Genomic DNA, 22648 nt, shown 5'->3' with positions numbered 1-22648 from the left:
TACTCGCAGGGGGAAACAAATGATTTAAGGACAAATAAAAGGTGTGCTTTGGTTACCATCAGCTATGCAGAAAGTTTATCTGAGGTTTCTGAGGTTATCTGAGGTTTCATGACTACAATTCCCAGCAATCACTGTGGACGTGACGTGAAACTTGCGCGCCGATGAGGGATTGATCAGCAGCGCAGCGTGAGCATGGCAACGGCGGAGGGAGTAAAGAAACCTGTGTTGGAAGTGGTGAGAATAATGTTTGTATTTATTGAAAGAATAACATAGTGTGCAGGCTATCTATCCTGTAATAAGTGCTTTGAACGAGTATGTTCAGGGAATCAAGTAGCCCAGAAGCAGGCCATTTGGCCTTGCTGCTCCATGTTGGTGTTAAAACGCATGCACCGGCTTAAATGCACCATTGCCATTTGTTTCATCATGGCAAAAGAAAAGTTAAACTGGATCTCTAAGTAGCTATCTTGCGTTTATATCTAAAGATAGACACAAAATGCTGGAGTAACTAGCGGGACAGGCAGCATTTATGGGGAGAGGGAACGGGTGACGTTTTGTCAATGCTCACACCGCTGGGGTGTAAGCTGCCTCAAGCAAAAGCTGTTCCTCCAATTTGCATTTAGCCTCACTCTGACAATGGAGGAGACCTAAGGTAGATAAAAAATACTGGAGAAACTCAGCGGGTGAGGCAGCATCTATGGAGCGAAGGAATAGATTCAAGACTCAAGAGTTTATTGTCATGTGTCCCAGATAGGACAATGAAATTCTTGCTTTGCTTCAGCACAACAGAATATTGGCATAAATAAATACATAGCATAACATAAAACATAGAACATAAAATAAATACATATCAGTGTGACCATATACCAATGAATATATATATATACATAAATAAACAGATACAGTGCAATGGGCTATTAATGATCAGAGTTTTGTTTGAGTTTAGTTTAATAGCCTGATGGCTGTGGGGAAGTAACTATTCCTGAATCTGGATATTGCAGCTTTCAGGCTCATGTACCTTCTACCTGAAGGCAGCGGGGAGATGAGTGAGTGGTCAGGATGGTGTGGATCCTCGATGATGCTGGCAGCCTTTTTGAGGCAGCGACTGCAATAGATCCCCTCGATGGTAGGGAGGTCAGAGCCGATGATGGACTGGGCAGTGTTTACTACATTTTGTAGTCTTTTCTGCTCCTGGGTGCTCAAGTTGCCGAACCAAGCCACGATGCAACCGGTCAGCATGCTCTCTACTGTGCACCTGTAGAAGTTCGAGAGAGTCTTCCTTGACATACCGACTCTCCGTAATCTTCTCAGGAAGTAGAGGCGCTGATGTGCTTTCTTTATAATTGCATCCGTGTTCTTGGACCAGGAGAGATCTTCAGAGATATGCATGCCCCGGAATTTGAAGCTCTTAACCCTCTCCACCATCGACCCGTTGATATAAACGGGACTATTGGTCCCCATCCTACCCCTTACAAAGTCCACAATCAGTTCCTTAGTTTTGCTGGTGTTGAGAGTCAGGTTATTGTGTTGGCACCATTTGGTCAAACGGTCGATCTCACTTCTATACTCTGACTCATTTCCATCAGTGATACGTCCCACAACAGAGGTGTCGTCAGCAAACCTGATGATGGAGTTCGCACTATGACCTGCTACGCAGTCATGAGTATAGAGTGAGTACAGCAGGGGGCTGAGCACACAGCCTTGAGGTGCTCCCGTGCTGATTGTTATCGAGGCTGACACATTTCCACCAATACGGACAGACTGTGGTCTGTGAATGAGGAAGTTGAGGATCCAATTGCAGAGGGATGCACAGAGACCCTGTTCTGAGAGTTTGGTAACCAGCTTGGAGGGGTTGATTGTGTTAAATGATTGTAGTCAATGAATAACAGCCTGACATATGAGTTTTTGTTGTCCAAGTGGTCCAGAGTGGAGTGGAGAGCCAGCGAGATTTCATCCAACGTTGATCTGTTGTGGCGGTAAGCGAACTGCAGTGGGTCCAGGTTTTTGTCGAGGTAGGAGTTGATTTGCGCCATGGTCAACCTATCAAAGCACTTCATCACCACAGACATTAGTGCCACTGGTCAATAGTCATTGAGGCACGTCACCTTGCTCTTCTTGGGCACCGGTATAATTGATGCCCTCTTAAAGCAGGTGGGAACCTCAGACCTCAGAAGTGAGAGGTTGAAAATGTCTGTAAAAACTCCAGCCAGTTGGCCCGCACAGGTTTTTAGGCCACGACCGGGTATGCCATCAGGTCCCAGCGCTTTCCGAGGGTTCACCCCTCTGAAGGATTTTCTGACGTCGACCTCAGTGACCGTGACCGAAATACCATCGCAGCGAATGGGGGCTCGAGAAGGCACATCAGTGTTCTCCCTATCAAAGCATGCATAAAACGCATTGAGCTCGTCAGGGAGTGATGCTACGCCGACATTCGAGCTACCTCCTGATTTTGCCTGGAAGGAGGTGATTGCATGCAGGCCCCGCCACAGCTGCCGAACATCCGTCTCATCCTCCAGCTTGGAGAAGGTCCCTTTTGGCCTTTTTAATGACCTTACTAAGGTGTATCTTGTAGTTCTCTGTATCTTCAGACATGAATGCCCGGTGCCTGGACTTCAGAAGAGTGCGGATCTCAAAGTTCATCCAAGGCTTCTGATTGGGAAACACTCGGAAAGTTTTTGTAGGGATGCAGTCATCCACACATTTCTTTATGAAGTCTGTAACGACTATGGCGTATTCATTCAGGTCCGTTGCCGAGTCCCTGAACCTTGCCCAGTCTACAGACTCCAAACAGCCCTGAAGTTGTTCCTCTGCCCACCCCCCCACCCCCCCCCCCCCCCCCCCCCCGACCAGCTCTGAATATGTGATGTTTCAGGTCGAGACCCTTCTTAGATTTTTTCCAGCATCTGCAGTTCTTTCTTAAACATGGAGGAGACCTAGGACAGAAAGGTCTGTGGAGGACTGGGAAGGAGAATTAAAGTGTCCAGCAACCGAGAGATCAGGTAGGTTCAGGCGGGCTGAGCGGATGTGTTCCGCGAAACGATCGCCCAGTCTGCGTTTGGTCTCGCTAATGTGTAAGAGTCCGCATCTTGAACAACAGATACAGTAGATGAGGTTGGAGGAGGTGCAAGTGAATCTCTGCCTAACCTGAAAGGACTGTCGGTGTCCCTGGACAGAGTCGAGGGAGGAGGTATAGCGACAGGTGTTGCATCTTCTGTGGTTGCAGGGGAAGGTACCAGGGGAGGAGTTGGTTTGGGTGGGAAGGGATGAGTTAACCAGGGAGTAGCGGAGAGAAGAGTCTCGGCGGAAAGGGGTAGAGATGGGAAAATGCGCCGTGGTGGGATCCCGTTGGAGGTGGCGGAAATTTTGGAGGATTATGTATTGTATGCAATGGCTGATGGGGTGGAAGGCGAGGACTAGGGGGACTCTGTCTCTTGTGATGAGGGGTAGCAAGAGCGGAGTTGCGGTGTACCAAGGAGACACGAGTGAGGGCCTCATCTATGATGGGAGAGGGGAACCCCCATTCTCTAAAGAATGAGGACATCTCGGATGTCCGAGTATGGAACACCTCATCTTGGGCGCAGATACGGCGTAGATGGAGGAATTGGGAGTAGAGGATAGAGGCATAGCAGGAAGCAGGGTGGGATGAAGTGTAGTTGAGATAGTTGTGGGTGTCGATGGGTTTGTAATAAATGTCAGTCAATAGTCTATTTTCTGTGATGGAGATTGTGAGATCAAGAAAGGGGAGGGAGATGTCGGAGATGCTCCAAGTAAATTTGAGTGGAGGGTGAAAATTGGTGGTGAAGTTGATGAAGTCCATGAGTTTTTCCGGTTGCTGGACACTTTAATTCTCCACAGCTCTCCATTCCTCCACAGCCCAGTGGTATTTTTACAAGGGCACAGGTTCAAGGATCTGACTAGTAGAACAGAAAAAAGACACACTTGTCCGCCAAGTTACAAATCAGTTTTATTGGCACGAGGGAGAACAAAAACAATACTTATCTCGGTATGCGCAGGGCCCCGTCTTACAGCAGCACACCTCCCTCTCTCTCGGCCTCCGTCTGTGGTGCTGATCGCAAACAAGAACTACCTTATGGCTTACTGGCCCCTGCCTTTATACAGGCAGAAATCAGTTATTGAAATGACTGCCGCTAAGTCGTGGCCAATGGTGCTGCTTCCAAATTCAAACTACAACCAACGGCAGGGGTTTGGTGTGTAAAGTTTTAAACAAAGTCCTTTCGGCTGCAGCGCTATGGGTTCTAAATATAACGCTACCGGCAGCAGCGCTATGGGGTTTAAATATAGCGCTATGGGCTTTAAACATAGCGCTATGGGTCACAGACTGTTCAGGTAAACTTCTCTTATAACATTCCACCCTTTGGTTACCGTCACATCCAGCCTGCAGGCGTTACCTCGTTACATCCGGCCCACAGGCTTTAGTAAAGTCCATCCCGACTCCTCAACAAAGCCATAAACATCTCCTTACGGCTCAGACTGTCCCCACTTCTACCGTGTTCTATCTTGCGCACCCAGCTACTGTAAGGATTCGTCATATGTTCCAGCCCCTACAAGAGAACTAGGGCCTCCCCCACACATATTTGCCTACAGGCGGTCCCAAAAGAGGCTGCAGCGCTGTGGGTTCTAAATATAGTGCTACCGGCAGCAGGGCTATGGGGTTTAAATATAGCGCTATGGGCCACAGACTGTTTGGGCAAAATTCTCGTACATAAGGTATGAATATTGATTTCTCTCACTTCAGGTATCCCTCCCCCACCCAAGTCGCACAAGCTTCTCATTTTCACCCTACAAACAGCTAACAATGGCCTGTTTCCTTTATCAACATTACATTTTTGCATATCTTTCATTCAGTGTTCTTTATCTCTCCACATCATCATCTATATCTCTTGTTTCCCTTGTTCCTAACCAGTCTGAAGAAGGGTCTCAACCCGAAACGTCGCCCATTCTTTCTCTCCAGAGATGCTCCCTGGCCCGCTGAGTTACTCCAGCTTTTTGTGTTTATCTTTGGTTCAAACCAGCATCTGCAGTTTCTTCTTACACAGATCAGGTAGGTTCAGGCATACTGAGCGAAGGTGTTTAGCGAAACGATTGCCGAGCGTGTGCTTGGTGTCGTCACACCTGGAACAGCGGATACGGTAGATGTGGTTGGAGGAGGTGCAAGTGAACCTTTGCCTCACCTGAAAGGACTGTCGGGGTCCGTGGACGGAGTCGAGGGGGGAGGCATAGAGACAGGTGTTGCATCTCCTGTGGTTGCAGTGGAAAGTACCTGGGGAGGGGATGTTTGGATGGGAAGGAATGAGTTGATCTTATTTTGGAGCCGACACTTTTCTTGCAATACATAAAGTGCTATAGTAACTCAGCGGGTCAGGCAGCATCTCTGGGACATCACAGATCCTTTTTCTTCAGAGATGCTGCATTAGCTGCCGAGTTACTGTAGCACTTTGTGTCTATCTTCGATATAAACCAGCATCTGCAGTTCTTTGTTTCCACGTTTCTACGCACATCTTTTAAAAATTAATGTTGGAAGTACTCAGCAGGTCAGGCAACATTAGTGGTGAAGTATGCAGCAGAAAACCTGCTGAATGTTTTTTTCTGTACACTTGTCTAGACTAGACAAAGTTTTTATAATACTAGATATTAGGGAATCAAAAATGACTAAAATAAATTCTTTAACATCTGATCTCAAAACATTTATTAATGAGAATTGGAACGAAGTGTTTTGTTCAATTGTTTATGGTTCGCTTGCCTTAACCACGCGAGAATTTACATTCATTTTTTGATCCCTTTGAGCTTGTTTAAGGATATTGTATTTGCTGCATTCTGTGGTAGAGAAATCCACAGGTTCACTACTCTTTGGTGAAGAAATTTCTTCTGATCTTAGTTCTAAATGGCATGCCCTACATTCTGAGTTCATGGAGAATAGTGGTCCCAGTACAAATTCCTATAGGACTGCAGTTCCAAATTTCTCCTAACACCAAGGAGCTTCCTTGCCTGAAAAATCTTGAAAATGATTATATAGCAGAAAACAAGCAATTCTTAATCCTATCCATTCAACAATCAAGTACTACACGCACTGATTTTCCGAGGTATCAAATTCCCTGCATTTCCTTTTAACTAATTTGTTTCCATTTCAAATAATATAATAAGAACAGCTACAAATGACCATTCTTTTAGAAATATGTGTTAAGGTAAAAGAGGATATCTGATATTTTAGGAGTGATTGGAATATTCAAATCATAGCCTTTTATTTCTCTTGAACATTCTTATTATGATTATTAGATTTGTGCAACTGTCCCCAATTAACTATTTACAATGAAAATCAGTTGGAATATTTAATCAGAAGCCAGAAATGTTGTTCAATTTCCTTGCTTAACTGTTGGATTGAGAGGGTGCAGATGATTCAACACCTAGTATACACGCTAGAGAAGGGCTGCTAGAATGTCGTATATGATGCTATCCTTGTCAAATCAGCCTGGTTGAATCAACAACACAACAGTCTTGAATAAAAAGCTAAGTAATCATACCCTGTGTCAGAAGGTCGACAAAAAGCTGGAGAAACTCAGCGGGTGAGGCAGCATCTATGAAGCGAAGGAATGAGTGATGTTTCGGGTTGAGACCCTTCTTCAGACTGATGTGGGGGTTGGGGGGACGGGAAGAAGAAAGGAAGAGGCGTAGACAGTAGGCTGTGGGAGAGCTGGGAAGGATGGGGAAAGTAAGGACTATCTGAAATTGGAGAAGTCAATGTTCATACCGCTGGGGTGTAAACTACCCAAGCAAAATATGAGGTGCTGCTCCAATTTCCAGTGGGACTCACTCTGGCCATGGAGGAGGCCCAGGACAGAACGGTTGGATTCGGAATGGGTGGGGGAGTTGAAGTGCTGAGCCATCGGGAGATCAGGTTGTTTAATGCGAACTGAGCAGAGGTGTTGGGTGAAGCGATCGCCAAGACTGTGCTTGTTCTCACCGATGTAGAGCAGTTGACACCTAGAACAGCAGATGCAATAGAGGTTGGAGGATGTGCAGGTGAACCTCTGCTTCACCTGGAAAGACTGTTTGGGTCCCTGGATGGAGTCAAGGGGGGAGGTAAAGCGACAAGTGTAGCATTTCCTGCGGTTGCAAGGGAAAGTACCAGGGGAGGGGGTGGTTTGGGTGGGAAGGGACGAATTGACCAAGGAGTTACGGAGGGAGCGGTCTCTGCGGAAAGCCGAAAGGGGAGGAGATGTGAAGATGTGGCCAGTGGAGGGATCCCGTTGGAGGTAGCGAAAATGTCGGAGGATTATCTGTTGTATGTGACGGCTGGTAGGGTGGAAGGTGAGGACAAGGAGGACTGTCCTTGTTACGAGTGGGGGGGATGGAGAGTGAGAGCAGAGCTACAGGAGATAGAGGAGACCCTGGTGAGAACCTCATCTATAGTCGAAGCGGGGAACCCCCGTTCCCTAAAGAATGAGGACATTTCCGATGCCCTGGTTTGGAACACCTCATCCTGGGTGCAGATACAACGTAGACGGAGGATAAACATACCCTGTGTCAAAATGCAATCATTTTTCTCATCCATTTGTTTCATGTGGAATACTCTGAAAACTGTTTAAATAAATATTTAAAATTGCGAGACGCTATTGCATCATTCAGTAGTTTTGTTTCAATCAACAATGTGTTCGGAAGTGTGTGCACTGAGTATCTCATGCACCTCCTAAAGAAATTACTAAAATCTGCAATGACGTTCTGGTCTTGCTCTCAATATATATTTTGCTCATTAAATGCCACTATTTTACAATTTAAAGTGCTCCCAGTCTACCAACTGATAAGCTCCCCAGTTGGATAGGGTTGGATGCAAGCATCATTTCAAATTATTAATGACCATGAAAACCAAAGGGAAAAATATTGTGATAGATCTTGGTTTGCAGTGGATGTTTATGGCTTTGATAACTTGTATGTTAATTTTATCTTTAAGTCTAAACCTATACAGACAAGTGAACGTAGGGGAAGACCGGAAATCTAATTCTTGTGCTTTGTTTTGTTGTCATAATATTTCTTGTTGTTCTGCAAACAGGAGTGGCCTGTTTATGTTGACTGCTTCTTTAGGAAGCCAAATAAAGAAATGTGCCATTTTCCTACTGCCCAACGGGCACAGTGCCAGTGGATCAGCATTAAGGGCCTCAGGCAGAGGGATAATGGTTTAGTTACAGACCACTGAAAGGTCCATAGAATTATTATTGGAAAGATGTTTAAATAGCCAAAGGTCTTTCTTTACCTCGTGATGTATTTCTTGACAGTGAGGCATTGATTGGCCATACAAATTTGAAAAGGTTGTGTCCCAGGGGAATGATTCAACTTAAATTTTGTTTTGTTGCCTGAAGTTTATAAATCATTCCTGGAATCAGTGAACATTTGTTTTGTCAGTATCCTACAATACAATCACAATACAATCAGTTTTATTCGTCACATGTGTGTCACATTTATTCGTCACCTGGTAATATATTTATGAACAACAATCTTATAGTCATTTGTATTAAGGTTGGTGGAAGAAAGGAAGGGAAATGTGCAATGCAGTATTAGTAAACTGAGTTGCTGAAATGACTGAAGAAGGGTCTCGACCCGAAACATTGCCTATTTCCTTCGGTCCTCACCTGCTGAGTTTCTCCAGCATTTTTGTCTACCTGCTGAAATGACTTCTGTTATGTTCGAATAAAGTCTTGTGACTGTCATCTTAGCTATGCCACTCATCTATAACATTGCTAAAACTCTCATCTTAACCACTTCTGGTTTGCGTTTTTTTTTAATTTACGCGAAAACGGTAACCTATATTGCCAGATGTTTTTGGCCACCTTATTCACCGTTCTCCTCTGCTCCAAGCACACCAAGTTTTGTTCCGATGGGTGAAATATTAGAAAAGTGATGACGATTTAAAAAATCGTGAGATCAGCAGATTGTTCTTGTCGCCTATCAGTCACCATGAAGGTAACGGCCCTTCCGGCACCCGCGGAGAATAAAACCCCGGAGGCAGGGCTGTGTCCGTGAGCAGCATGCGGGCAGAGAGCAGCGCGAGCCAGGAGCTGTTAAGTTGAACTGGAAGCCTCTGAGTGAAGTCGGAGTGGGACCGGGAGCTACTGCGTCAGGCCGAAAGCTGAAGGTGCTGCAACCCCTTCCCCCGCTCAACACACAACCCCCTCCCCCACACACCCCCCTCCCCCACACCCCACCTCCCCCACACACACCCCCTCCCCCACACACCCCCCTTCCCCCACACACCCCCCTTCCCCCAGACACACCCCCTCCCCAGACACACCCCCTCCCCAGACACACCCCCCTCCCCCAGACACACCCCCCTCCCCCAGACACACCCCCCTCTCCCAGACACACCCCCCTCTCCCAGACACCCCCCCCCTCTCCCAGACACCCCCCCTCTCCCAGACACCCCCCCTCCCCCAGACACACCCCCCTCCCCCAGACACACCCCCCTCCCCCAGACACACCCCCCTCCCCCAGACACACCCCCCCCCCCAGACACACACCCTCCCCCAGACACGCACCCTCCCCCAGACAGCCCCCCTCCCCCAGACAGCCCCCCTCCCCCAGACAGCCCCCCTCCCCCAGACAGCCCCCCTCCCCCAGACACACCCCCTCCCCCAGACACACCCCCTCCCCCAGACACACCCCCTCCTCCAGACACCCCCCCTCCCCCACACACCCCCTCCCCCACACACCCCCTCCCCCACACACCCCCCCTCCCCCTCCGCCCTCACACCCCTCCTCCCCCCTCCCCCACACACCCCCACACCCCTCCTCCCCACACCCCTACTCCCCCCACACCCCTCCTCCCACACACCCTTCCCTCCACAACCCCCACTCCTCCCCCCGCATCCCCTCCCCCCACACCACACTCTCCCCCCACCCCCCTGCCCACGCACCCTCTTCCTCCCCTCCCACACATGAAGAGCAGGGGGGGGGGGGGGAGGATTGTTAGGGGATGAGGGGAAATGAATCGCGTCTGTGCAGTTAAGGGCTACGGGTGAGTTGTGGAATATTGCTTTGGGGGAACGGGTTGCGTTGCGGGAACAGGTGAGTGGTGTAATATTGCGTTGGGGGATGGGTTGCATTGGGGGCCAGGCCTCCCGTGTGACTCCCAACGGGTCCCACTTAGTCCAGTGATTATCTAAACCTTTATACGGTCAACCTCTATAAGTTTCCTGCGCTGTAGGGAGAAAAGCATATGGCCTTCCACGTTTCTCGTGACTGGAGCCCCCAGTCCCAGGGGCGTCCTCGAGTCTTTTTGTTCCCTTTCAGGACCAGTGACATTATTTCTTTACCACGGTTGCCAGAGCTGTACACGGTGCTCCGAGTGTGGCCATGCCGATGTGTTGTGCAGCAGGGGCATGACGTCTCGGCTCCTGTGCTCGGTACCCTGACCGATGAGGGCAGTCTTGCCAAACACCACCTTCTCCAGGTGAATGGTCACTCTTTTTCCCCAGGGTACAGAGTCTAAAACTAGAGAGCAATTTTTTAAGGTGAGATGGTAAAGATTTAAAAGGGACCTCAGGAGTAGGTTTTTCATATAGAGTGGTGGGTATATGGAAGAAGCTGCTCAAGAAACGTTATAGAGGTGGCTATAATTACAACGTTTAAAAGACATTTGGACAGATAAATGGATAGAAAAGGTTAAAAGGCACACCGGCCAAAGGCAGGCAAATGGGGCTTGCTCAGGTGGGCACTTGATTGGCACTGGTGACTTGGGCTGATGCACCTGGGCTCTCTGCTATTACCATGGCCAGTTACTTGTGTTGGAAAGAACTGCAGATGCTGGTTTAAATCGAAGATAGGCACAAAATGCTGAAGTCTGAAGAAGGGTCTCGACCCAAAACATCATCCATTCCTTCTCTCCAGAGATGCTGCCTGTCCCGTTGAGTTACTCCAGCATTTTGTGTCTTTGGCCAGTTACTTGCCTTGTGGTGTGACTTCTGATTGCTTTATCCTGATTAAGTTACTGGAGATACTTATGTGATCGATAAATATTCATTGTTGTCACAATGCTAACGAACTGTCATTTTTTTTTTTGCTATTTCTTTCAAGGGTGGTGGGAGAAATGAATCGGTATTGTTTGTGTTCATTGTTTACTTATATCATATAATCTCCACGTGTTTCAGATGCAGGCAGAAGGATGTGATGACTCCAGTGTCACATTCATATTGCACGATGAGGACCACACTCTTGGGAATTCCCTACGGTACATGATTATGAAGAAGTAGGTAGAATTTCCCTTGTTAAATAATTCCTGAAGAATGAATGTGTTTTCATTCCTGAAACACTTTCAGGTAGCATCTGTGGATGGAATGGTCAGACGATCAAGGGTCTAAAGAAGGGTCCCAGCCTATGATTTCCTCTGTTTTTAACATGCTAGCTCTTACATCCCCATGTCTTCTCTCACCTTTCTGGCAGGTATCTTCCTTCTACATCATCCTTGAAGAAGGGTCTTGACCTGGAATGTCATCTATCCTTTTCCATAGATGCTGCCTGACCCCACTGTGTTCCCTTAGGATTTGATTTTTGGTCCTAAAGTTATTATCCCCATTGCAATTGCGCTCCAGCTTCCTAGCCTGAAAATACTGATATACCCTCAGTGTATGCCTTCACTTATCTGTTCCCCAACTCTGAGTCACCAACCTTCTCACATATACCCTCAATTAAATCAAAGAACTAAACACAACCTGTCACAGCTGGATTTCACTTCATTGTCACAGTGATGTTTTTTTTTTACATCACGTTAAATCAATTTTTCAATTGTTAGAAAGTCACTGGGAATTCCACACTTATGAATGGCGGATGTATCAAGGGACATATTGCTTCAACTATTATAAGTACAGGCTTCCCATATATCGATGGGTATCTGTCCAAATACACCCTCTTGAAATATATGTCTGGAATTGGCTATAATAATAACAGTGAGCTATCAGTATTAGATAAAGGAAATCAAATAGTGACCTTGGATGCCTTCACTGGTGTTTTAAATATGGAAATCAGGTTGTGCTGATCCATTTCTCACTAATGGCCTCACAGCCTCTCAGCTGGGGTGAAAGATTGCAACCTTCACGTGGCCCACCCTGTTTCAACTAATGCAATCAACCCGACGTGCACAAACAAATAGATCAAATAGAACAAGTTGACCTACAACTTTAGGCTGTGCACGCCATACGCAAGAAGAAGAAAAAGCCTCACAGCTAGTCTCACACAAACTGCATTGGTGTGAATGTGGTATTCTGGAACATAAGTTCGACACTTAAAATAGTTGGAACAAACTTACAGTAGGTCCATTTCAGGTGTAAATTATTTTAGAATTGTATCATAAGTAAAATTAAAAGCAAATCTCTGGTTTTGTAAAACTGATTTTTATAAATGTGCTAACTCATTCCCTCTAATCAGCATTGAAGATTTTACTGAAAATTATAATTACTGTTGTACTTTGTCTGTTTCTGTTCTCTCTGCCATCCCACTCTATACCTAAACCCCCAGTGTCTTTCTGCGTATCATGAGATTTATTTACTGCATTGTTCGTCGTGTTTTTGGATGTTGCCTGTAAGTGAGGATTATCTCAACTGATTGGTTGAAGTGATTACATAGTAAATCTAGCGTAGATCCTCTTTAGAGAGTTTTATGCTGGAACAGATGTCTGGTAACAAGAAGCCTCTGTTCTAAAGCTGTTAGTGAGGTACACAATGATCTTTCAATGTTGATTTCTATATCCTGACCTTTGAATGTTTGCTAGTTGACATTTTAAGTTCTTATTTTTAACTGCTGCATATTATTTTTTGAAATTCCACGTGTTTGTTTCACTTTCTTTATGATCACTTTTTAAATTTGGTCTTGTATATCAGCAATAGCCATAGGAAGAATTGAGGCTATTTATTGTTCAGCAAAACAAGAGCTACTAGGGGAATGATAATAGGAAAGTTAATTGGCATTTGGTTTGGAAGTGAAAGTCGGAGGGTAAAGATAAATGATGTTTATCAAGTGAGAGGTGATCTTTAAAAAAACCTCCATGATTTTACTAGGAATTTAGCTTTTTGCTATATATTCACAATAAAACAATAAAACTTAAACCGTTAGCTTTAACGTACTGTAGGTTGTGTTGGAATTGATGAAGCTTCAAAGGATATTAGGAACAGATATTAGGAAACCATTTTCTTTTGTTTCAGATGTGATCAAGGATAGACAATGTTTCAGAGATTACTTGAAGCAGTAGACATGTTCAGAAATAGATCTATGCCCGCTTTGAGGTGTGTGATCTTTCATGAAAATAACTATAATCTACCTATAATTTTTAATCGATAAGCAAATATTAATCATGGAAAACTGGACAAGATGTAGCATAATTACATAAATTAACTAGGTTTGTTTCATAGGTAACTTTAGTAAAATTAATTCCAGATCAGAAACTGATTATCTTTTAACTGTTATTCGTAACGCATCACATTTTGTAAATGTAATTCTGATATCGACTCGTTATATAATCACATTGATTATATTTATTGATGCAAAATTGTTTACATTTTTACTTGCGATTGGAATGTCGGTATTAATATATGGAGAATACAAATTGAATAGGAAGTGGCCTTGCTCATCAGGACAGTTCATTACTTTCCCTTGTTCCTCATGACCATGATTAATTAATTGAAAAATACTTTGACTGCACTTTACTGGACTTCTAAAATGCCATGTGTAGTGCTAATGAACAAAAATACCTTAGCCAAATTTGGGAAATTCTTTTTTTGCAAACAGTCTTTTGGCTTACTGAATTATTTTCTGGTCTGTGTGTAAATACTTTTTACATTGTTGATACTATCTAATACTGGTGTTCTTTGTTTCACAGCCCAGAGATAGAATTTTGTGGCTACAGCATCACTCATCCATCAGAAAGCAAAATTAACTTTAGAATCCAAACAAGAGGTAACCTGCACATTATTTCTATGAGGGTACACAAAAATGCTGGAGAAACTCAGCGGGTGCAGCAGCATCTATGGAGCGAAGGAAATAGGCAACGTTTCGGGCCGAAACCCTTCTTTCTATGAACTGTTTGAGAAGTTTGTAATGACTTTGTTTTGCATTTTTTATATGACTTGCATGCGCTGTTATCTCACTCAAGTCAAGTGAAATGACAGTACATGAACAAGTGAGTGCTTCTACATGCAGTATCACATGCCGGATCAGACAAGGAAGGAGGCAATTTGGCCCACCGAGTCCCTACCAGCTGTACGTAAAAGCAGTGTAGCCCGTTCTACCTCCCTGGTCTGCTCCATGGTCTCTACATGTAGCCCTGCCGTTCTTCTCGGATAATTTCCAGCTTCCTTTTGAATCTGCTCCACTACCACCCCAGCATTGCATTATAGATTCTAACTGCTGAGTGTATTTATTAAAGAAAAAGTTTTCCTCGTGTTACGTTTGTTTCTCTTTGCCAATCACCTATATTCTGTTTTCCAAGGTTCTTGACCCTTGCACCAATAGGTTGCTGATTCTTTCTAATTTATTTATCCTTTCCCTTCATGATTGTAAATACTGCTAGCTGTTCACTTTGCAAACTCCTGTTATCCAGGGTGAACATGTTAATGCCGCTCATCTCTGAACTCTCTAATGCTTTTAGATCTTTCCTAAAGAGTGGCACCCAGAACTAGGCAAAATACTCTATTTGTGACTGAACCAGTGTTCTGTAAATTATTTTGTAATCTATGGCTCTGACTTTAAACTCTTGGAACATACATGCTTTTAAAAAAAAAACTTGCCCTGTCACTTTCATTGAACTATATACAGACAGATCTCTCTTTCATATACCCCTTTTAGAATTATCACTTTTAATTTATATTACTCTTAATCATTCTTTCTCTCCAAATGTATGAATGTGTAACATTAAATGCTATCTGCCATCTTTCTGCCCATTTCATCATCCCAGTGTTGTTTTGAAGTCTATGGCTATCCTCTTCACACACTCTGCCCAATGCTCCTGATTGGTGGAATTGGGAGAAATTTGTACAGCTTGTTACTTATAAGCTGGTTTAAAACTGCCTAAGTTTGGAGCCTGCAATGATAGCATTTGTTGGACTATAGCTTGTTGACTTTTATAGCAAGATTTATAATATAATCATTTCTATCTCACTGTAGTGTTCTAAAATCTCTGATTTTTATTTTCTCTTCAGTTTTTTGAAAGGTTATGCTAGGTTGTGACTTAAGGTGGTCTGGTAACAGTTTAATATCCTATCAATAAGCATTTATTCTTATATGAACCTGGATAGCACAAAACTGCTCGAGTTAATCCTTAACCGATTGTACACTTTATAAACTTGCTTTCCCTTGCTTTCTTCCATAAGATTCTTAAAAACTTTAGCATTTCTGCTGTTTTAAAGTTTCCTGTGCGAATCCCACTGGTCCTCATAAATATCTCTATCCACAATTACAAATGACACCATCTTTTTCATTGATGCATTACTCCCCTCTGAAAACAGCACAGTATATTAAATTGATACCAAGTTAACGTAGGATAAATTTCCTTGCCTGTCTATTCAAACCAGTATGTTATAATTTGTATATTCTTGAGATTTCAGCTGATCCATCCCCCTATTTCTGCTCTTATACAGTGACCTGTGAGAGTATTGCAAGGTTCCAACATGTTATTCAACACTAATCGACACTACCCACAGATAAGAGGATCAATTTCTATTTATCAGTTGGTTACACCGCAAGTATCTTTTGATTCTTTGGGTTCTCTAGAATACACATTTGATAGAAAGTACAGCATGAGCCACCACGGCAGAACACTCAGTTCAATATTTTCAACTTGAGAATGAATTATCCTCCCTTGCACCTGCAGCTTGCTTCCTTCCCTGCCAATTGTTCAAGCTGAACTAGATTGCGTTAAGTCTTTGCATCAGTTAAACCATGAGTAGAACATTGGATCGTATTTCAAACCTTCAATTAAATCTATTTCCCAGTGTTGCCTATCAGAGTCCCAATGCCATACAAATCTTTATACAAATATCACAAAAATAATGAATAAAGCTCCAAAAACATTTTGTTTTTTTTATTTCCCAACTCAAAATAGTTCTGTATCTATTGATGGAGTACATAAAATTGATGACTTCACAACAAGCATTTCTTTCCTGAGTAAAAATGAGATTGGGGAATGAAATATTTCCTTCAAAGCCTCGCTGTGTTTGGATCTGTCCTGAAAGACATGCCCTGTTTTGTCCGAGTGTACAATTGGAAATTTGAGGAAAGAATTTTGCAATACTTATCTTTGGAATTATTCTGTGAATAAATTATTATTGCACAGTGGTAGAGTTGCTGCCTTATAACACCAAGGACCCAGGATCAATCTTGACTATGGGTGCTATCTGTACATAGTTGCACGTTCTCCCTGTGGCCACGTGGGTTTTTCTCCCACATCCCAAAGACTTACAGGTTGGTAGGTTAATTGGCTTCTGTAAATTGCCCCTAATGTGTAGGATGCAAAACTGGGATAACATATAACTAGTCTAATGATGATCGTTGGTCAGTAATGTGCTGTTTCCACACTATCTCTAAACTAAGCTAGAATGTTTTATTCTGATGGTAAATATCAAATGGTTATGTGCAGTTTCTAGTTTCACCATTTTCAGTCTTGTTGGTATCTTATGATTATGCTGTTTTGTTTCCAAAGGGGGTTATATATCCCAGATTATTACAATATAAGGAAATCCTTTCATTTTGCTAAAGATGCATGCGGTCATGTGAATTAGGAATTGGGTCATTTGGCCCCTCAAGCTTGTTTCGCCATTTAGACAATAGACAATAGACAATAGGTGCAGGAGTAGGCCATTCGGCCCCACGAGCTAGCACCGCCATTCAATGTGATCATGGCTGATCATCCCCAATCAGTACCCCGTTCCTGCCTTCTCCCCGTATCCCCTGACTACGCTATCTTTAAGAGCCCTATCTAGCTCTCTCTTGAAAGTATCCAGAGAACCGGCCTCCACCGCCCTCTGAGGCAGAGAATTCCACACTCACAACGCTCTGAGAAAAAGTGTTTCCTCGTCTCCGTTCTAAATGTCTTATCCCTTATTCTTAAACATGTTCCCTGCCTCTAAGTTGTCCAAACCCTTAACAATCTTATGTGTTCCAATAAGATCCCCCCTCATCCTTCTCAACTCCAGAGTGTAGAAGCACAGCCGTTCCATTCTCTCAGCATATGACAGTCCCGCCATCCCGGGAATTAACCTTGTAAACCTATGCTGCATTCCCTCAATAGTAAGAATGTCCTTCCTCAAGTTAGGGGATCAAAACTGCACACAATACTCCACTCTCACTAGGGGGCCCTGTACAACTGCAGAAGGACCTCTTTGCTCCTATACTCGACTCCTCTTGTTATAAAGGCCAACATGCCATTCGCTTTCTTCACTGCCTGCTGTACCTGCATGCTTGTTTTACTAAACTGATGAACAAGGACCCCCAGATCCCGTTGTACTTCCCCTTTTCCCAACTTGACGCCATTTAGATGGTAATCTGCATTCCTGTTTTTGATACCAAAGTGGATAACCTCACATTTATCCACATTAAACTTCATCTGCCATGCATCTGCCAACTCCCCCAACCTGTCCAAGTCACCCTGCATTCTCATAGCATCCTCCTCACAGTTCACACTGCCATCCAACTTTGTGTCATCTGCAAATTTGCTAATGTTACTTTGAATCCCTTCATCCAAATCATTGATGTATATTGTAAATAGCTGCGGTCCCAGCACCGAGCCTTGCGGTACCCCACTAGTCACTGTCTGCCATTATGAAAGGGACCCATTAATCCCTACTCTTTGTTTCCTGTCTGCCAACCAATTTTCTATCCATGTCAGCACTCTACCCCCAATACCATGTGCACTAATTGTGCCCACTAATCTCCTATGTGGGACCTTATCAAATGCTTTCTGATTATAATAAAATCTCATTGATCGCATTGTAACCATCTCAATTCCATCACCCTGCCTCGTAACCTTTCAGTTTTGTTCAGATCGGTGAAATAGTACAAAAGTTATGAAGGTTTTGAAGGTTCTCCCCCCCCTCCCCACCCCCATCCCTCACCCCTTCCCCCACACCCCTCCCTGCCCCACCCCACCCCTCCCCCATCCTCCCCACTCCCCCTCACCCAACCAGCATAGTTCAGTCATGATCAAACTGAATGGAGAGGCAGGCTTCAGGGGACTGGATGCTTACTCCTGCTACTATTTTTGTGTGTTCTTATGTTGTGCTACTGAAATATTGGGGGAACATGAAAGTGTTAATGAATCTGTATTGTGAATTCTTTCTCAGGGGGAATTCCATCTGTAGAACCTTTTCGTAGGGGTCTCAATGAACTCATGACTGTCTGTCAGCATGTATTGAATACATTTGAGGTGAGTCTTGTTTACTTAACTATATCAGTATTTGGCTGAAACTTCCTAACAGAAGACTGCAATGTTGAATTTTCATTTGTGCAATTTAAATGAAAATTAGCGATGATCATCATTGTCTCAGTGACTGCATTTTTAAAAATTACTTTTCCTGCTTAAGAAGACTTAAGAGTTCAACAAGGCTCTGGATGCCAAACAATCTTGAGAACTACATAGCAAAAATTTTGAAGGGAATTATAAACTAAACCAGTTTGCTTCAGTTGCAAAATATGGAACCAAGAAGCATGATTCATTGTTTAAGAAGGAACTGCAGATGCTGGAAAATCGAAAGTAGACAAAAATGCTGGAGAAACTCGGCAGGTGAGGCAGCATCTATGGAGCTAAGGAAATGGGCAAAGTTTCGGGTCTAAACCCTTCTTCAGACTGATGTGAGGGTGGGGGTGGGGGGGGGGGGGGTGGGGGAGGAAGAAAGGAAGAGGTGGAGCCAGAGGTCTGATGGAGAGCTGAGAAGGGGAGGAGAAAGTAAGGACTACCTAAAATTAGAGAAGTCAATGTTCATACTGCTGGGATGCAAACTGCCCAAGCAAAACTGCCCAAACTGCCCAAGGTGCTGCTCCTCCAATTTACAGTGGTCCTCTCTCTGGTCATGGAGGAGGCTCAGGATAGAAAGGTCGGATTTGGAATGGGAGGGGGTTGAAGTGCTGAGCCACCGGGAGATCAGGTTGGCTATTGCGAACCAAGTGGAGGTATTCGGCGAAGCGATCGCCAAGCCTACGCTTGGTCTCACCGATGTAGAGCAGCTGACATCCAGAGCAGCGGATGCAATAGATGAGGTTGGAGGAGGTGCAGGTGAACCTTTGCCGCACCTGGAAAGACTGCTTGGGTCCTTGAATGGAGTCAAGGAGGGAGGTAAAGCGAGAAGTGTAGCATTTCTTGCGGTTGCAAGGGAAAGTGCCCGGAGAGGGGGTGGTTCGGGTGGGAAGGGACAAAATGACCAGGGAGTTACGGAGGGAACGGTCTCTGCGGAAAGCAGACGGGAGGGGATGGGAAGATGTGGCAACTGGTGGGATCACGTTGGAGGTGGCGAAAATGTCGGAGAATTTTTTGTTGTATGTGACGGCTGGTAGGGTGGAAGGTGAGGACAAGGGGGACTCTGCCCTTGTTACGAGTGGGGGGATGGAGAGTGAGAGCAGAGTCACGGGGTATAGAAGAGACCCTGGTGAGAGCCTCATCTATGGTAGAAGAGGGGAACCCCCGTTCCCTGAAGAATAAGGACATCTCTGATGATTCGAGCATGATTCATTGCCAAGTTTACACCAACTTGTTTGCCTTCTAGTTTTGTTTATCTTTGGAGACCATTGGAAAAGGAATTCTGGAGGAACAAAATCCATGGAGGTGTAATGGATAAACTGACCATAAGTAGTTTAGAATCAAGGGAAAATCCTTTTGAGCTGCACACTGGCAATCTCTAATGTAATTGACGCATGTGGATTTGGATAGCTATTGCATATTTGCATATTTGGATAGCTATTGCATATTTTCAAACTTTCCTTTTGAATTTTCATAATTCAATGGTGATTTGCCATAAAGAAATGGATATCAAAAGGAATCTCTCAGATAATGGGCAAATCTAAATAATATTATGGACGTTTTATATTACAGGTCAATCCAACAAAGTAGTTGTCAATGTTGGAAAAAGGAAAATCAAGAAGTGTTAAAATCAATTTGGAAATTGAAGCCAATGGAAAAGAAATCAGTTGTGGTTTAAAGTATTTAAAAAGTACCCACAGCGGCCATTTATTCCTGTCTTCGAGAAGCTCTTTAACTAATTTATTACTTAATCATTCCGTATCGAAGTTGATCTATGGACCAAGAAATTCAACCACTTAATTATGACCTTCTGAAACTTGTCTCGGTGAAGAGTGGTATCAACTATTTCAGGGTCACTCTGGAAATGTGACGGAATACATTATTGACAATGACATTCCAAAAAAAAATGTTTGTTGCAGGTTTTCTTTTATGTGGTGGGTGGGGGGGGGGGGGAAGGGGAAACTTTATTTCCTAGTCCCTACCTGGTCGGAGAGGCGGCTTCCCTCCGAGCTGCTTCTTCGCCCCTTCCTCGCGGCTTACCATCGGACTGGAGCGGCGTCTCCTGTCGGGACCGGAAAGAACCCCAGCTTCGGCGGCAGCACAGCACTGAAACACCGTCACGGAGCGGGCCATGCCTTACCGGGTCGCCGTGCGGTAAGCTCCGGAGTGCTGTGACCGCCGACTCCAACATCGAGGAGCTGCGGTCTGCGGGCATCCAGCCGCGGGCGGCGTGGATTTAAAACACCGCAGAGCCTGGGATCTCTCGCCGAGATCGCCAGAGTCGGACCAGTGCGTCCTGTGGACATCGGGAGCCGCGATCTCCGGGGAGGAAGCGGCCGTTCCAGACACTCCAAGCAGCTGAGGAGTGTTTCTCCCGACGCCGGAGTTCCATCATCCGGCAAGAGGGCCTCAAAACATCGGACTGGCTACGGAGGCCACAAATAGGCCCCGACCTCGGGTGATCACAGAGGAAGAGGACTGAACTTTCTAGTGCCTTTCCCCACAATGGAAAATTTTGATTCTGCTGTGGGGGGACGTTCATGTTGAATTCCATAATGTGTTGTGTCATTTTTCTTTTTTTTAATTTTTCTATGGATGTACGGAAACCTAATTATTTCTTCTATGTAAAGCACTTTGGTTTCAACGCGAGTTGATTTAATCGTGCTATATAAATAAAATTTACTTACTTACTTACGTAAGTGAAGCCATTCACAACCTCAACCTGAGCTCTGTCTCTGTTTCCATCACTGCGTCTGCCACTGTCAATGTGTGTCATATCTCTTTGTGTGTCATGCCTGCCCCCTCATTGGAAGCCATGGACAGATGGCACATTATCCAACCATGAAGTGGCTCATGCGTTATTGAGATTTACAGCTGGGTGCCTAACTAAAATAGTTATTAATGATCTACTGTAGCCACCAAGACGATATCGACATCTTTTCTTTTGCGATAGATTTGAAAAAAAGAAGCAAATGTTGATAATAAACATGAATGTTAAGTTTGTTTTATTAAATTTATAATGCATAACTAATCAATAATAAAAGTTCTAAATATAATTGCTGATAATTGAAATTATATGTATTTAGAGTAATTATGCCAATGTTGAGACAACTTTAAATACTTCACTCAGGCTATATTCAGTTTTTCCAACTTGAATACAATAATATGAAAATATACTTTCATAAAATGCCAGCATGCTTTAAAGCATTCACCCACTTTCACATCACTGATGATTCATTTCTTCTTTCAGGACAGTATAACAGAATATAAAGAGCAGCATAAACAAGAAGCAATGGATCAGTTTTGAAACAGCATACATAGCACTGTACATTAATACATTTTGAAAAATAAACATTAAAATAATTGAAATGAGATATTTCGATAGCTTATTGAATCTCAACGCTGCCATTTGGATGTAACTGAATCTCTGAACATTGAGTAAGTATTTAGATTTTTCCCATTGTTTAGCTCAGCGCTGAGTTTTTACTAGGTATTATTGGTAAACTGCATATTCCATTCAAGATCGATTTATTGATGCTTGAAGCTATTAATTTTCTATTGCAAGCTGTTTTTATTAGTACTCGGTGCCTTCTTGATCAGTGAGTAATGTACACTGGGAAAAGAAAGGACATGAATATTATGTACCTGGATTTACCAGGCAGTCCATTGATGGTTTAGTAATGGGACATACATCTGAAAACTAGAGGCATGTAATTAGAAAATCTTAGGAATAAGACACTGAAGTGAAAATAGTCGTGGTTTGATCAAAGCAATTTTTGGGATGTTTAAATGCACTCTCTTGATGTTTTGTGTATAGTATTATAATGCAGAGTGCATAATTAATTCTGTAGTTTCAAACAAGTGCCATAATGTGGTTAAAATGAATGAATGAATTGTAATTGTTTTTCTCTTTTACCTGTCCTTGGTGCCACTGTATGTTCTTATGTTTTAGCTATAAAAGTTGGCTTGGCATTTAAAAACATCTTATGTCAAGCTTTTCTTGGTTTGAAATTTAACTCTTGTAATTTATCATTCACACATTACAGGTAGCTTTATTTGAAAATTCGTATGTTGAATTTTTCTTTATAATTTGAAAGTAAATGAAATTGTTGTTTTCTTACTGAAAATATGAGCTGCCTGTAAGTAGAT

At 43.7% G+C, this 22648-nt stretch overlaps 1 protein-coding gene across 1 annotated transcript; it reads left to right on the top strand.

Moving 5' to 3' along the window:
* Positions 1–124: 124 nt before the first annotated feature.
* On the top strand, positions 125–22515 carry LOC116979060 (DNA-directed RNA polymerases I and III subunit RPAC2-like). Its single transcript, XM_033030488.1, has 5 exons — positions 125–234; positions 11154–11251; positions 13874–13950; positions 18330–18412; positions 21750–22515. Exons 1-5 carry the CDS (start codon positions 193–195, stop codon positions 21804–21806), a joined length of 357 nt encoding a protein of 118 aa, XP_032886379.1. The 5' UTR covers positions 125–192; the 3' UTR covers positions 21807–22515.
* The last annotated feature ends 133 nt before the right edge of the window (positions 22516–22648 follow it).

The sequence above is a fragment of the Amblyraja radiata genome, chromosome 12, assembly GCF_010909765.2.
Source record: "Amblyraja radiata isolate CabotCenter1 chromosome 12, sAmbRad1.1.pri, whole genome shotgun sequence".
NCBI lineage: Eukaryota > Metazoa > Chordata > Chondrichthyes > Rajiformes > Rajidae > Amblyraja > Amblyraja radiata.
Note: the sequence above shows the minus strand (reverse complement) of the source record. Positions and strands in the feature narration are given on the sequence as shown.

What these genes read in the sequence shown, in the direction of transcription:
- LOC116979060 (XM_033030488.1), top strand. Translation starts at nt 193, where the DNA reads ATGGCAACGGCGGAGGGAGTAAAGAAACCTGTGTTGGAAGTG. An exon ending in AGAAACCTGTGTTGGAAGTG is followed by an intron (nt 235 to 11,153) that starts GTGAGAATAATG and finishes CACGTGTTTCAG; the next exon opens with ATGCAGGCAGAAGGATGTGA. An exon ending in CTTTAGAATCCAAACAAGAG is followed by an intron (nt 13,951 to 18,329) that starts GTAACCTGCACA and finishes ATTCTTTCTCAG; the next exon opens with GGGGAATTCCATCTGTAGAA.